Genomic DNA, 16,367 nt, shown 5'->3' on the forward strand with positions numbered 1-16,367 from the left:
CAGAGAGCCACAGAAGGATGAATATAGTTTAGCTACACAGGGAAGAGTCATGATAGGAAACAAAAGGTATCCTGGGACTGTAGCAAGGGCACTGGACCAGAAGGCAGAAGACCTGTGCCCTGGCTGGGCTTTGATGGACAAGTTACCTAACTTTCATTAGGCCTCGGGGACTGCATCCTGGGGCCTAATGAGAAGGTTGGACGTAACCTCTAACCTACATTTTGATTCAAATATTCTGGGATTCTAAGTCTTTAAAGCAATTAATGAAAGTTTTTAGGAGTCAGCAAAGAATGGAAAAAGTAAAGACAATCTGTGGACCAAGGAATGGGATACTGGAAATCATGTAAGGAGATGAAAAAATCAAGAATCAGAGACAGGGGGAGAGTCCACACAGAAAATCATGGTCCAGGCAGGGCATCTGCATGAAAGACACAGTACTGTTGAACAGCTCACATGCTGTTTATGTAACAGAGACCAGTTCTTATATTTTAAAATGGTATTTTACTTACTTTAAAATAAATTTACTTTAAAATAATAATAACCACAACTTGAAAAACAAGTGCTATTCAGAGATAACTGGAAGCACTTCACTAGCTAGCCGTGGTCCCATTTGAAACAAAGGTCTCATTTGTATGATTTGACCACAGTAATAATAACAAGGGAGTGGCCTAAGGCAAGGACTTTACTGCGTATAATCTCAAACAGCACACCAAGGCCACCACAAATAAATAAAACATATGGTATGAAATATGAATAGTGGATATTTTCTCAATATTATATAACTAAAAGCATCTTTTCACAGTTTTTTTTTTAATTTTATTTTTTATTGGTTTCATATTCAGTCTTTAAAATGAGACTGGGTGTGGTGGCTCACACCTATAATCTCAGGCAGGGGGATCATTTCAGCCCAGGAGTTAGTTCGAGACCAGCATGGGCAACACGGCAAAATCATGTTTCTACAAAAAATACAAAAATTAGTTGAGCATGGTAGTGCTCACCTGAAGTCAGCCCTGGTTACTCAGGAGGCTGAGGTGGGAGGATCACCTGAGCCTGAGGAGGTTGAGGCTGCAGTAAGCCATGGTTATGCCACTTCACTCCAGCCTGGACAACAGAGTGAGACCTTATATCAGAAAAATAAAAACGATTTAAAAATTAAAATGTTCTGTATATGCTGTAGCTGTACAACGATCATAGATTGAGGCTAGTACCTTGGAAATCCCTTCTCAATAAATCAGTCTTAATACCTCTGCTCTATTAAAATTCTGAGCCACCAAATGTCAGAAATGATTTTATTTTTCTTACCTTTCATAGACAGACTTGGAAGTAATAAAATAAATGTTATTAGAATGTAGAACAGATATCTTTTTAATCTGTGTTCATGTTGCCCTTCCAAGGTCTGTGAACGCCTGAAATTATGTGTCAGTCTGGGGTTTTGTATGTTTGTGCATTTTTTCCTGAGAAAATATTTGTAGTTTCATTGAATTCTAAAAAGAGATCCATGACCCAAAGTAGGTAAGAAATTTCTACTCTGTGACCTAAAATTGACAAAATAATTAAGCTAAACTTCATGAAATATTTGTAAATATTACCTGAAAAAAATACTCAACACTAAAAATATAATTAAAATTTTCATTGATCTCAATCCCTAGCTAATGCTCTGGCTAAGTTGTGACATCGTCACAAAAATCACAAAGCTCCTTCAAGGAATAACATTCCTTAGACCCAGGTCTCAACTAGAAATTAATCATGCAAATTGCAACATGCAATTTAGAGACAATTGCTGGAATCTAGACAAGTTTCTGTTTAATTTGTTCAGCTCTCCTTGACTCAGCTTGGAATATGAAATACAAAGATCTCCACACTAACTTAATTACATAGATGTCATCCAAAACCCAAAGCAAAAACACTAACTCCTTCCTTATCAAAGTGGTTTTCAAGTGTTCATTGCAAATCATGCTAGGTCTGAATTTTCTTTCCACTTAGAAAAATTTTTCTCTCCTTATTTTAATATTAAATTCTTGATCAACAATACCATTTAATGCAAATCTTACTTGTCATTGCACAGGCAAACTAGAGTAAAAACTCAATCTTTTCTGAAAACTTTTTGCATATATTTATGCAGGGCAATTTAGCCCAAATTCTGCCTTTGGAAATGAGTGTACAAATCCAATGAAGCAAAAAGAGCCTTGTGCTTGTCTACTGGAAGGAATAATTTGGGAAGAAAAGTAATAGCACAGCTACAAGTTAAATTGAAAACTTAGTAGAGCATTGACAATGCTGAAAACTGGCTACTCTTTGAGGCCTAAATAGTTGATAAAGAGTAGAATTGTGAATGCAAAAGCCTTTCTTTAAAATCAGACATATTTAGTTCTTAACTCTTCATCATTTAACAGCCTATTGATTTTTATTTACTTTTTGTGTTTTCCTGATTAATAAAATAGTTATTTTTTCTCAGTAGGTCATTAATTGATTTTACACAGAGTTCTGGGGGTTTATTGTAAATTCTCAGCTTTTTTGCTAAGTTGCTCCATTCACCTTTATTTGAAGGATGTCATTAATTAAACTACAAAAGTAAATCCTATGTGATATTTGCTTCTCTCTACCTATCTCATCTTGTTATACGGAATACGCATAGAATTTTTGTGAAGATAATGACAATGCAACTACCATTTAATAACACAATGAATAGTCTATGTAGAGTTGGTTATTCATATTTCATAAAATTATTATTTTATTATTAGCATGGTCCTTGGAAAATTGTAGCACATATATATGTATATACACACACACACACTTGCTGCTAACAAAACTTAAATCAAATGAGTTTTCCAAACTAGAATTTTAGTTTGATTTTAAGAAAGGTATAAAATAAATATGTAGTATGATAGAATATAAAAATAAATTGTAGATTTTTAACTCCTACAAAAAAAAATCCAAAGAAAGACTTTTTCTTAGGGTCTCTAATACTTATTAGGGAAAGAACATAGTCGCTAGCCAGAAATCTCTTTTTCTGAAAACAGAGATATGTACTTTTTCTTTTTTTGTAAATGGCCCACTAAGCAGGACTCAAGCCTATTCACAGTCACATTCATTTAATTCAGCCTAAGGGAAAAGACTCACCTTGTCTATATAAATATGTGTGAAACAGCAAGTCTTCTCTCTAGGCCACTGAGAGTTCTATTAACCTCCTGTAGCTCCTATCTGATGGGGTATGTCTGCTAATTGATGCATTACTCATACTTCTCTGCCTGACCTGTTCCTGTCAAATAAAGTAGCACCCTCATAGAAGCCAAATACTTCACATGTCCTCCAGCCTGTGACTAGAGGGAGAAAACCAACTGCACCAAAGCAAACCACATAATCAGGAACAATGAATGTTTTTCTAAGAACCTTAAGAATAACCCATAATTTATACCTCAAATTTTATTTAATCCAAAACAGAATATATTTTGGCATGAATAAAATAATTCTATAAGGCATTATAATACGAAACAACTGAAAGCTTTGTTTGTTTTTTACTAATTATTACAGTATCACTTCCCACTACCCAGAAAATTTTGGGTGTGTGGGGAAGCATAAAGAACAAATGCAATTTAAGTTCATCATAATCTTCCACCCAGAGACTGCGATTTGTTATATTTTCTTCCATATTCTTTTCAATAATCAACATTATATATACATGTAATTATATCTACATATATAGTTTATTCTAAGATCAAAATGAATACAAACTTGTTTCTTTTTCCACTTGACATTATACTACAAGCATTTCCTCTTGCCATTGAAATTTTTTTAATTGTTATCAAACATCAATCATATGGATCATTGTTACCTATCAATACTATCACCCCAGAAGCTTTGTAACATATGGTACCTCAATCTAGAAAAACCTAATACAGAAGAGTTAGGTCTGAGCATCTGTATTTGCAATAGGTAGTTATTATACTCAAGTCAAACTTGAGACCACTGGTGTATACGAAAATCTACTTAATCTTCCTTTCTTTTAGATATGTAGATTGCTTTCAATGTTTAGCTCTCTCTATATATACACACAATGAGATTTATCACAAGTCATATTGGCAGCACTTTTAATTTCTTAGGATTGATTCCTCCAAGGGGAATTAAGTAAGGGTGAGAATTGTTTTAAAGCTTTTGTTGCATAAAGCCAAATTATTTTCAGTTTTTAATTTTTTTCCCTTTTTCAAAATTTATTTAAAAAAAACGGAAACGTGCAGAACGTGCAGGTTTGTTACATAGGTATACGTGTGCTATGGTGGTTTGCTGCATCTATTGACTCATCCTTTAAGTTCCCGCCACTCATCCCCACCCCACAACAGGCCCTGGTGTGTGTTATTCCCCTGTGTCCATGTGTCCTCAATGTTCAACTCCCACTTATGAGTGAGAACGTGGTGTTTGGTTTTCTGTTCCTGTGTTAGTTTGCTGAGGATGATGGCTTCCAGCTTCATCCATGTCCCTGCAAAGGACATGATATTATTACTTTTTATGGCTGCATAGTATGGCATGGTATATATGTACCACATTTTCTTTATCCAATCTATCATTGATGAGCATTTGTGTTGGTTCCATGTCTTTGCTATTGTAAATAGTGTTGCAATAAACATACGTGTGCATGTGTGTTTATAGTAAAATGTTTTATATTCCCTTGGGTATATGCCCAGTAATGGGATTGCTGGGTCATGGTATATCTGGTTCTAGATCCTTGAGGAATCACCATAACATCTTCCACAATGGTTGAACCAATTTACATTCTCACCAGCAGTGAAAAAGTGTTCCTATTTCTCCACAGCCTTGCCAGCATCTATTGTTTCCTGACTTAATAATCACCATTCTGACTGGCATGAGATGGTATCTCATTGTGGTTTTGATTTACATTTCTCTAATGATCAATAATGTTGAGCTTTTTTTATATATGTTTGTTGGCTGTGTAAATGTCTTCTTTTGGGAAGCGGCTGTTTATATCCTTTGTCCGCTTTTTGATAGAGTTACTTTTTTCTTGTAAATTTGTTTAAGTTCCTTGTAAATTTTGGATGGTAGACCTTTGTCAGATGGGTAGATTGCAAAAATTTTCTCCCATTTTGTAGGTTGCCTGTTCATTCTGATAATAGTTTCTTTAGTTCTGCAGAAGCTCTTTAGTTTAATTAGATCCCATTTGTCAATTTGGGCTTTTATTGAAATTGCTTTTGGCATTTTTGTCATGAAGTCTTTGCCCATGCCTATGCCCTGATTGGTATTGCCTAGGTTTTCTTTTAGGGTTTTTATGGTTTGGGGTTTTACATTTAAGTCTTTAATCCATCTTAAGTTAATATTTTTATAAGGTATAAGGAAGGGTCCACTTTCAGTGTCTGCATATGGCTAGCCAGTTTTCTCAGTACCATTTACTGAATAGAAGATCCTTTCCCTATTGCTTTTGTCAGGTTTGTCAAAGATCAGATGGTTGTAGATGTGTGGTGTTATTTCTGATGTCTCTGTTCTGCTCCATTGGTCAATTATCTCTTTTGGTACCAGTACCATGCTGCTTTGGTTACTGTAGCCTTGTAGTATAATTTGAAGTCAGGTAGTGTGATGCCTCCAGCTTTGCTCTTTTTGCTTAGGATTATCTTGGCTATATAGTATCTTTTTTGATTCCATATGAAATTTAAAATAGTTTTTTCTAATGATTTGAAGAATGTCAATGGTAGTTTGATGGGAATAGCATTGAACCCATAAATTACTTTGGGCAGTATGGCCATCTTCATGATATTGATGCTTCTGATCCATCAGCATGGGATGTTTTTCCATTTATTTGTGTCCTCTTTTATTACCTTGAGCAGTGGTTTGTAGTTCTCCTTGAAGAGGTCCTTCACATCCTTTGTTAGCTGTATTCCTAGGTATTTTATTCTCTTTGTAGCAATTGCAAATGGAGTTAATTCATGATTTGGCTCTCTGCTTGCCTACTGTTGGTGTGCTTGTCACTTCTGCACATTGATTTTGTATCCTGAGACATTGCTGAAGTTGCTTATCACTTCAAGATGTTTTTGGGCTGAGATGATGGGGTTTTCTAAATATAAAATCATGTCATCTGCAAACAGAGACAACTTGACTTCCTCTCTTCCTATTTGAATACCCTATATTTCTTTCTCTTGCCTGATTGCCCTGGCCAGAACTTCCAATACTATGTTGAATAGGAGTGATGAGAGGGCATCCTTGTCTTGTGCCAGTTTTCAAAGGGAATGCTTCCAGCTTTTGCCCATTCAATATGATATTGTCTGTGGGTTTGTCATAAAATAGCTCTTATTATTTTGAGATGTGTTCCATCAATACCTAGTTTATTGAGAGTTTTTAACATGCAGGGATGTTAAATTTTATCCAAGGCTTTTTCTCATCTATAGAGATAATAATGTGTTTTTGTCTTTGGATCTGTTTATGTGATGGATTATGTTTATTGATTTGCATACATTGAACCAGCCTTGCATCCTAGGGATGAAGCCAACTTGATCATGGTGGATAAGTTTTTTGATGTGCTTCTGGATTCAGTTTGCCAGTATTTTATTCAGGATTTTGGCATCAATGTTCATCAGGGATATTGGCCTGAAGTTTTCTGTTTTTGTTGTGTCTCTTCCCAGTTTTGGTATCAGGATGATGCTGGTTGGTAGGCTATTAATTACTGCATCAACTTCAGAACTTGTTATTTGTCTATTCAAGGATTCTACTTCCTGGTTTAATCTTGGGAGGGTGTATGTTGTCCAGAAATTTATCCATTTCTTCTAGATTTTCTAGTTTATTTGCATAGGGGTGTTTATAGTATTCTCTGATGGTAGTTTGTATTTCTGTGAGGTCAGTGTTGATACTACTTTATCATTTTTATTGTCTATTTGATTCTTCTCTCCTTCTTTATTAGTCTAGCTAGTAGCATATCTATTTTGTTAATTTTTTCAAAAAATCAGCTCCTGGATTCATTGATATTTTTGGAAGGTTTTTCATGTCTCTATATCTTTCAGCTCTTCTCTGATCTTAGTTATTTCTTGTCTTCTGCTAGCTCTTGGATTAGTTTGCTCTAGCCTTTGTAGCTTTTTTAATTGTCATGTTAGGGTGTCAATTTGGGATCTTTCTAGCTTTCTGATGTGGACATTTAGTGCTATAAATTTCCCTCTTAATACTGCTTTAGCTGTGTCCCAGAGATTCTGGTACATTGTCTCTTTGTTTTCATTGGCTTCAAAAAACTTCTTGACTTCTGCCTTAATTTCATTATTTACCCAGGAGTCATTCAGGAGCAGGTTGTTCAATTTCCATGAAATTGTTTGGTTTTGAGGGATTTTATTAATCCTGAGTTCTAATTTGATTGCACTGTGAGAGAGTGTTTGTTATGATTTTGGTTCTTTTGCATTTGCTGAGGAGTGTTTTACTCCCAATTGTGTGTTCAATTTTAGAGTAAGTGCCATGTGGCACTGAGAAGAATGTATATTCTCTTGATTTGGAGTACAGAGTTCTGTAGATGTCTACTAGGTCCACTTGATCCACGCTGAGTTCAAGTCCTGAATATCCTTGTTAATTTTCTGTCTCATTGATCTGTCTAATACTGACAGTGTAGTGTTAAAGTTTCCCACTGTTATTGTGTTGGAGTCTATGTCTCTTTGTAAGTCTCTAAAAACTTGTTTTATTAATCTGGGTGCTCCTGTACTGGGTGCATATATATTGAGAATACATAGCTCTTCTTGTTGAATTGTTCCCTTTACCATATGTAATGCCCTTTTCTTTTTTGATCTTTGTCTTTTTTGATCTTTTTAAAGCCTGTTTTGTCAGAGACTAGTATTGCAACCCCTGGTTTTTTTTTTTTGTTTTTTTTTTTTTTTGCTTTCCATTTGCTTGGTAAAATTTTTTCCATCCCTTTATTTTGAACCTTTATTTTGCACATGAGATGGGTCTCCTGAATACAGTACACCAGTGGGTCTTGACTCTTTATCCAATTTGCCAGTCTGTGTCTTTTAATTGGGGCATTTAGTCCATTTACATTTAAGGTTAATATTGTTATGTGTGAATTTGATCCTGTCATGATGCTATTTGGTTATTTTGCACACTAATTGTGAGTTTTTTGTAGTGTCATTGGTCTTTATATTTTGGTGTGGTTTTCCAGTGGCTGGTACTGGTTTTTCCTTTCCATATTTAGTGTTTCTTTCAGGAGCTCTTGCAGGGCAGGCCTTGTAATAATGAAATCCCTCAGCATTTGCTTGTCTGGAAAGGATTTTATTTTTCCTTTTGTTTTTCCTTCACTTATGAAGCTTAGTTTGACTGGATATGAAATTCTGGGTTGAAAATTCTTTTCTTTAAGTATGTTGAATATTGGCCCCCAATCTCTTCTGGCTTGTAGAGTTTCTGCCGAGAGATCCGCTATTAGTCTGATGCACTTCCCTTTGTAGGTGACTTGGCCTGTCTCTCTGGCTGCTCTTAACAGTTTTCCCTTCATTTTGACCTTGGAGAATCTGATGATTATGTATATTGTGGTTGATCTTCTCATGGAATATCTTAATGGTGTTCTCTTTATTTTCCCAACCTAGGCATATGGCCTGTCTTACTAGGTTGGGGAAGTTCTCCTGGATAATATCATGAAGTGTGTTTTCCAGCTTGTTTCCATTCTCCCTGTCTCCTTCTGGTACTCCAGTCAATCGAAGGTTAGGTCTTTTTATGAAGTCCCATATTTCTTGGAGGCTTGTTTATTCCTTTTCATTCTTTTTTCCCTATTCTCATCTGCATGTCTTATTTCAGTAAGGTGGTCTTCAGACTCTGGTAGCCTTTCTTCCACTTAGTCAATTTGGCTGTCGATACTTGTGTATGCTTCACAAAGTTCTCATGCTGTGTTTTTCAGCTCCATCAGGTCATTTATGTTCCTCTGTAAACTGGTTATTCTAGTTAGCGATTCCTCTAACCTTTATCAAGGTTTTTAGCCTTCTTTGCATTGGTTTAAAACGTGCTTCTTTAGCTCATCGTAGTTTTTATTATCGACTTTCTGAAGCCTATTTCTGTCAATTCATCCATCTGATCGTCTGTCCAGTTCTGCACCCTTGATGGAGAGATATTGCGATCATTTGGAGGAGAACAGGCACTCTGGCCATTTGGGTTTTCAGCATTTTTTCATTTGATTCTTTCTCATCCCCATGAGTTTGTCTAGTTTTGGTGTTTGAGCCTGCTCACCCTTAGATGAGGTTTTTGTGGGGGACTTTTTGTTGTTGTTGTTGATGCTGTTGTTGCTTTCTGTTTGTTTGTTTTTCTTTCAATAATCAGGGCCCTCTTCTGTAGGGCTGCTGCTGTTTGCTAGGGATTTACTTTAGGCCCTATTCATCTTTTCACTCCTGTGCTGGGAGATGTCACTCAAGGAGGATGGAAAGCAGCCAAGAGGGGTGCCTGCTTCTTCTTTTGGGACCTCTGACCTTGAGGGACACCAACCTGATGCCAGTAGGATCGCTCCTGTCCTATCTGACAACCCTTGTTGGAGAGTATTACTCAATTTGGTGGCACGGGGTAGCAGGACCCATTTAACAAAGCACTTTGTCCCTTGTTGGAGAGGGTATGGTATGTTTCAGTGGGGAGAAACCCACCCATCTGGGCTGCCCCATTCCTCAGAACTACCAGGAGTAGAGGCTAAGTCTGCTGGTCCTCAGAGACTGCAGCCACCCCTCTCCTCAGGAACTCAATCCCAGGGAGATCCAAATTCTGTCCCTGAGCCTCTGGCTGGAGTTATTGAAGATCCTGCAGGGAAGCCCTGCCCACTGAGGAAGGATGAGTCAGGGTTAGACCTGAAGAGGCACTCTGGCCACAGACTGCCACAGCTGATGTGTTGGGCTGCGGGGACAGATCTTGGGACCAAGCCATTCAGCCTCCCTAGCTCCAGCAGAGGAAAAGTGTAGCCTGCAGCTACAGAAATGTGTGCTGCCCTTCCCCTACCGAGGGAGCTTAACATGTTAGATAGTTTCGAGTCCCAGTACTGGCTGCAGCCCCTCCCCCAAGGGGCTGAAAGGGCTTTGCTAGGCTTAAACAGATTCCAGCTGAGAGTCTGTTAAGAATCTGCATGTTCCAAGGTTGAGATGCTAGGCCCCTGTGGTGTGGGTTCACGAATGGGATCTTCCAATCTGTGGGTTGCACAGTTTTGTGAGAAAAAGCACAGTTTCCCCCGCTGGGTAGCACACTCACAGACTCCCTTGACTGTGGGTAGGGGTTTCCCCTTCCCCATGTGGCTCTCAGGTGGGCTGCCCGGCCACACTGCTTCTCCTTCTCTAGGTGGGTCATGCCAGCCTTCTAGTCAATTTTGATGAGAGAACCTGGATACTTTGGTTGCCTGTGAAGGATTCACAGCTTATTCTGTTTTTTTCTGATGGGAGCCTCCGAACACCACGGCTTCTAGTCAGCCATCTTGGCCCTGCTCATCATATCTCCGGTTTTGGATTTTATCATCAGTGAATGAGAATGCCTGCTCATCTTATTAAATCCTTGACTATAAAACCATATCTTTACTTTTTATCTTTCCTCTTATGAATGGTGAGAAATGAATTTGCATTGCTTTAATTCACATTAGTTTAACTGCAAATAAGGCTGAATTATTTTTATATGATTTTAGTTTAACTTCAAATAAGGCTGAATTATTTTATATAATTTATATTTCTTGCTGCATAAATTATCCATATATTTTGCTGACTTTAAAGAAATGTTCTTATTTATTTACACAATTTCTTGTTGTCACACAATTTTTAAGTGTTTTTAAACTATATTAAGATTTATTGAGGACTATGAAAAAACCTCTCAGCCTCAGTCAGGTAAATATTCTGGACATTTCAATATTGAGGTTTAAATTTTATAGAATATAGTATGAAGCGAGCACTCCAGTGAAGAGATCACAGGCTGAAACTGTGTGTACAATACTCATACTCCTTATCTTGGGACTAGAAGTGTTTTGGATTTCAGATTTTTGTTTTGGATTTTTAAATATTTGCATTATACTTACCAGTTCAGCATCTTTAATCTGAAAACCTGCAATCTAAAATGCTTCCAAAAAAAATCTTTTAAGAGCCAACGTGATGCTCAAACAAAATGCACATTGGAGCATTTCAGATTTCAGATTTTTGGATTAATTGATACTCAACTAGTATAACTAATGGATACTTTCTTATAAGGATAATATTGCACTAACAGCATTATACAGTAGTTAAGACAGCAAACTGCATTAATTCCACATACTATTGCCATCATAGCCAACAATAAAGTGTTCATCCTATTAAGCGAGATAGTACTGAATGTGTTTAAACCAAATCAAAGTTAATACTGCAAATTATTTGTCCTACAAACTACTTGTGTCCCTTGAATATCTTGTGGGCAGACAATGACTAAATCTAAGTTGTATGATCAATCCTTTACAACAATATTTACGAATCCAGGAAATCATAAAAATAAAATCAAACTTTACTAAAACTTTTAAAATTTGCCCCATTTACTTAGGTAGACATTTTATCAGATATACACTTTAATACATCACCAACAGAGAAATTATACTATAAGAAATATGGTCTAGAAGTAAATATAATGAATAAGGCATAAAAGTAAGCATAAAAGCATACCCAGATCTATATAATTTAATGATAAGTTATTTATGGAAGGGTAAAGAGTAAGCAATAAATGTCTTAGCCTGGATTAAGCATGCTTTTCACAAGAAAATCTTACTTTGCACTAGATTAATGTGCCCAAAATTATTAATAATTAATGGAAAAAAATTACATGTTAGTTCTTCTGCTAAAACTTTGGTTTTATATGGCATTTCAACAAAATTCTCATTAACAAAAGTAAGTCTTAAATGCTAAGGCAGTAAAGTATGGATTTTCATAATCGAATTCATTTGAAAGATATTCCAGAAATAAAAACTTTTCAAAGTTTTTCAGAGGTCCTGGAAGTTGACCAAGTGAGCACTTTCATTCCAGGACTGAATCAAATTCCCTGTCATCTCATTACTATAAGAAAAGCTATTTGGGAAAGGGATTTTCTCATCTAGATTTTTCACTAAGATATACAAGGCAAAGGAAAACACATTACCTTGAACCTACTTCAATCTGTGCAAGGTCATTGTCAACACATCTGGTTCTCCAATGTGGTTTACACATCCAGAAAAAATGTGGTCCCTTGTTGTTTCTTCTTCTATTTTTAAATAAAAAGCAATTCATTTCAACTGACTTTGCAAAAGCTACATTTATGCAATAAAAGGAATAATTAATGTAAGAAATAGCTAAAAATATTTTTCTTCATCTACCCTTATCTCTTTGGCAGGTCACTATCACAGCAACACTGGTACTTAATTAATCAGGGCAAGAATACCCCTTATAATCAATATGAGTTTCTGACATTGATTCTGAAGACTATGTCTGAAATGTTTGAAGGGGATTTCGAAACAATAATAAAATGTGCTGCAGCGAGTATCTGCTTTCTATATCCTCATTTATCTGACTTCTTATGGCTTCTTTAGCCTTGTTTATCACTATTCCTTCAGGATTTCACTTTCTTTTTAGCTTAATAAAAAGTACTTTTCAACTTAGTCCAGTACAATGAGTGAAGTAATTATATACATATATACATATATATGTCATTGATGATTCTTATTATTAATAACCCATAGAAGTGATTCATTCTATACAATAGATGTCCAAATGGTCATTATATATGTGGTTTATGTTACAGTTTAAATAGCAATCTAAAGAGGCTTTTAGACCTAAACTTATTATATGAGGGAATTACATCTTTAGTTAGACAATTGTAGAAAATAACAGACACTTTTAATATGCATAGAAATCTTGAAATACTGAAGAATATCTCCAGATATTGATTAGAAAATGCCTTCTACTATGCATCATTAAAGAAAGGTAAATTTCATATATGATTGTATTAAGTGGACTTTATTGAGGGACCACATATTTCTGGAAGGAAAACATGTAGATTAATTGTGAACTGGGTAGTTACTTATCAACTAGTCCATGTATAAAATTACACACATAATATGGATAGCAGTGTGAAACTAAACTGTTTTTACATGGCCTATTAGATGGTATTAGAAAGACAATGTTTTAGAATAATATTGTAGAAAGCTTGATTCCAAACAATTTTCTCAACATAAAGCTTTTTTTCCTTATCCATTCCTTTATTTTGTTTTTTTGTTTTCTATTGTGCTGTGAAACTGTCTTTGGATATGGCTAATAACCCTGTTAAATAACCCTCTCATGAAATAATTTTAGTTTTATCAGAGAAATGGTCTAAACCAACATAGAAAATAATTGGAATATTACTTCATTTATAAAAATCTAATATTAATGTTTAAAGCTAAACTAAAATGAATTACAAAAATAATTTTCTCCAAAATAGAGAATTTTAGTAGTTTACCTTAATTTATTGAAAGACAAATTTAGTTCTTTGTAGACACAAAATTAACTAAAACAATTCCTTTTTCCCAGCAGAATTTTAAAAATATAGATGTCTCTATCGTCACTGAATATTTATTCATTCCTATATTTCAGTCTGGTCCTTTGGTGATTAAACTAACAACTTGATATTGTTCACATTAGGAAGTACATGCATTATTTTATACCACTAATGTGGCACTTACTTGGAAATGTAGGAATAGCTAATTGTTTAATTAGCATTCAGTAAATGGGCAGTCTAACTCTTAAGAAAAGTTAATACTAAAAACTCTTAAGTGTGTGGTTTACTTATGAGAACTGTTTACTCTCCAAGTGGATCAGACCATCACAAAATGGAAGAGCACATTGTTGACCTGAAATATTATGAACACCTTTTAGGACAATAAACACTTTAGTAGGCTAATCAGTGTTAATATATGCAACACTTTATTAGTCAGCTAAATGTCATTTCGCTTGCAAATCAATTGTTCAAGTGCTATTTGATAATATGGTTGTTTTATCTTATCTATAATTCATTTGGACTAAGTAATCACCAAACTCAGTGTTTATAAAATAGCATATCACAAACATTATTACCCAAATTCCCTCAGTATATGAGCCTCTTCTTAAATTTAACAGAAATTTCATTAAATGATGAAAAAAAATTTCTTGAAATACCAACTGGGTCATTTAAAAACTTTAATTTGAAAGCAGGAAAGACACCAAACACATGGGAGGCAAAAGCCCATGACCACCCCCACCCTTCATTTTCTTTTTTAAGATGGAGTTTTGCTCTTGTCGCCCAGGCTGAAGTGCAATGGTGCGATCTCAGCTTACTGCAACCCCCATCTCCCAGGTTCAAGTGATTCTGCTGCCTCAGACTCCCAGGTAGCTGGGCTTACAGGCATCCGCCACCACGCCCAGCTAATTTTTGCATTTTTAGTAGAGATGGGGTTTCGCCATCTTGGCCAGGCTGGTCTTGAACTCCTGACCTCAGGTGATCCACCTGACCTCGGCCTCCCAAAGTTCTGGGATTACAGGCATGAATCATCTCACCCAGCCCATGACACTTTTTTTTAATCCTCTTAAAGAATAATCAAAATACGCTCTCCGTATTTCCCTTTAGAGAAAACTATGGAGGAAATCTAATTGAGTAGGTTTGTTTGCAAAGTCAGTATCACATGCAGCATGACTTCCTGGGGTTTAATGACTTAATCAAATTGGTATGCAATCTTAATTTCTAAATAGCATTCAATGGCTTTAAGAATCAGCACAAAATTTAGATATAAGAATTTTTCCCTAGAGCTGCTGCTATCTCTTGACTGTCATGTGGCTTCCAGTCCATGAAGCAAATGATCAGGAAACCCTAGATTCTGAAACCAACTAAATCAAACAAACTAAACTCACATAAAAAAAATAAAAGGAGTGATAATTATGCCATACTCTCTGTTGTCAGGGAATCAGTACAAAAAAATCAGTGGCTGGTTTGATGGTTTGTATATGCCATTTTGTTTTTCCTTGTGGAAATGAATTTTAACTTCATTCTCTTTTGGATCATTGGCATTCTTAGAAGCAAAGGAATTCAAGACACAATTCTTTCTCAATTACCAGTAAATTCCAGTTTATTACTGTTTTGCCAAAAATCAATCCAGTAATTGATTGATGATGAGATCAGTTATTTGACAATAAACGAACTGTGAAAGCGAACAGTACCAAATACTGCATGTTTAATACATTTGAAATTAGTTACAATTGCCTTTGGTTTGGACTCCAGTGGAAGGGGCTGCAGGATGGCAAAATGAGAGGTTTATTTAGCGTCTGGGGGAAGCTTATAAAGAGCTTAAGTCCTCATTCCTTCTAACATCTTAACAGCTGTGCAGTTTCTTACAAAATATGTTTTATCGTTTCAAGAAATGCTGTTAACCTCGCAGTTTTAAAACTGAATGAACAAGGCCTCTTGGACAAATTGAAAAACAAATGGTGGTACGACAAAGGAGAATGTGGCAGCGGGGGAGGTGACTCCAAGGTTAGCCTCAATGTCACCAAAAGCGGGTAAACAGTATGTAAAGTAATAGGTGCATCTGCTGGGAGACTTATGGTTGGACCTAATAATACCCAGTCGAACTGCTAGTCAAGTTCCTTCACAAACTTACGTATGCAATTACTGTCAATGCAAAAATATTTGCACCATTATCTATTAAGTGACCCATTAACAAACCTATTGAAAATAGTCACTGAAAATCTCTGCCTTTGAAGAGGTTGTGGATCAGACATTATAGTCCTGTGAATCTCAATTTTGGAAAGTAAGAAGGGATGCAAGTTTCTGAAACAGCAATTTAGGGAAGAGAGGAGAGAGCAGAGAGGGTAAGTCTGTCTTGTTTGCTTTGCTAGAACTTCTACCAAATGTTGTTCATTATCAGCAATCACCTGACTCCTGACTCTACCTAGACCTGTCTACGGTGCCTACTAAAAAGTTTTCTCCATCTAAAATTCTCAGGTTCTATTCAAGTTAAATAACAAATCAAAGACTGTGATACGAACTACACATTTTTTGCCTTCCATAAATGGATCAAAATGCAAAATGATCAGGAAACAAAAACAAAATCAACTCAGTTTTGTCTTCACTTCATATCTTATCTCCAGCTTCATAAAATAACAGCTTTTTTAAATTTCTAAGCAATATCTAAAGAACAAAAAAGTAGGCAATTAACGGAATATACTTAAGTCCCAGAACACTTGTTCCCTATATATCAATGTTTTTAGACTTAAAAAAAAAATTAATGAATGGGAAAATTCTCAATCTAAAAAAGCCTTTCAAATTGAGCTCACTTACACATTCCCATCTCATAACTAGTTCTATTGCAGCAGACGGAAGGACAAACTTTTGTTTCCATTCTAGGCACCATCTTAAGGAGTACTAACTTTTTTTATATTTTGGAGCTCCAA

The 16,367-nt window shown here is 35.7% G+C and overlaps 1 protein-coding gene across 9 annotated transcripts in view; it reads left to right on the plus strand.

The window, feature by feature from the left end:
* GRIA4 (glutamate ionotropic receptor AMPA type subunit 4) overlaps positions 1-16,367 on the plus strand; it is a 395,455-nt gene that overhangs the window by 363,744 nt on the left and 15,344 nt on the right. For 6 of the 9 annotated variants that reach the window (XM_064375383.1, XM_064375377.1, XM_064375379.1 and 3 more), the window contains one exon: positions 15,333-15,447. The exons of the other annotated variants lie outside the window; for them this stretch is intronic. In XM_064375383.1, the coding sequence (XP_064231453.1) occupies positions 15,333-15,447 (115 nt within the window). The remainder of the gene's footprint in view (positions 1-15,332; positions 15,448-16,367) is intronic. 9 annotated transcript variants of the gene reach the window in all.

This window comes from Aotus nancymaae, unplaced genomic scaffold (assembly GCF_030222135.1).
Source record: "Aotus nancymaae isolate 86718 unplaced genomic scaffold, 86718_ANA_hifiasm-v0.15.2.pri h1tg000012l, whole genome shotgun sequence".
Lineage (NCBI taxonomy): Eukaryota > Metazoa > Chordata > Mammalia > Primates > Aotidae > Aotus > Aotus nancymaae.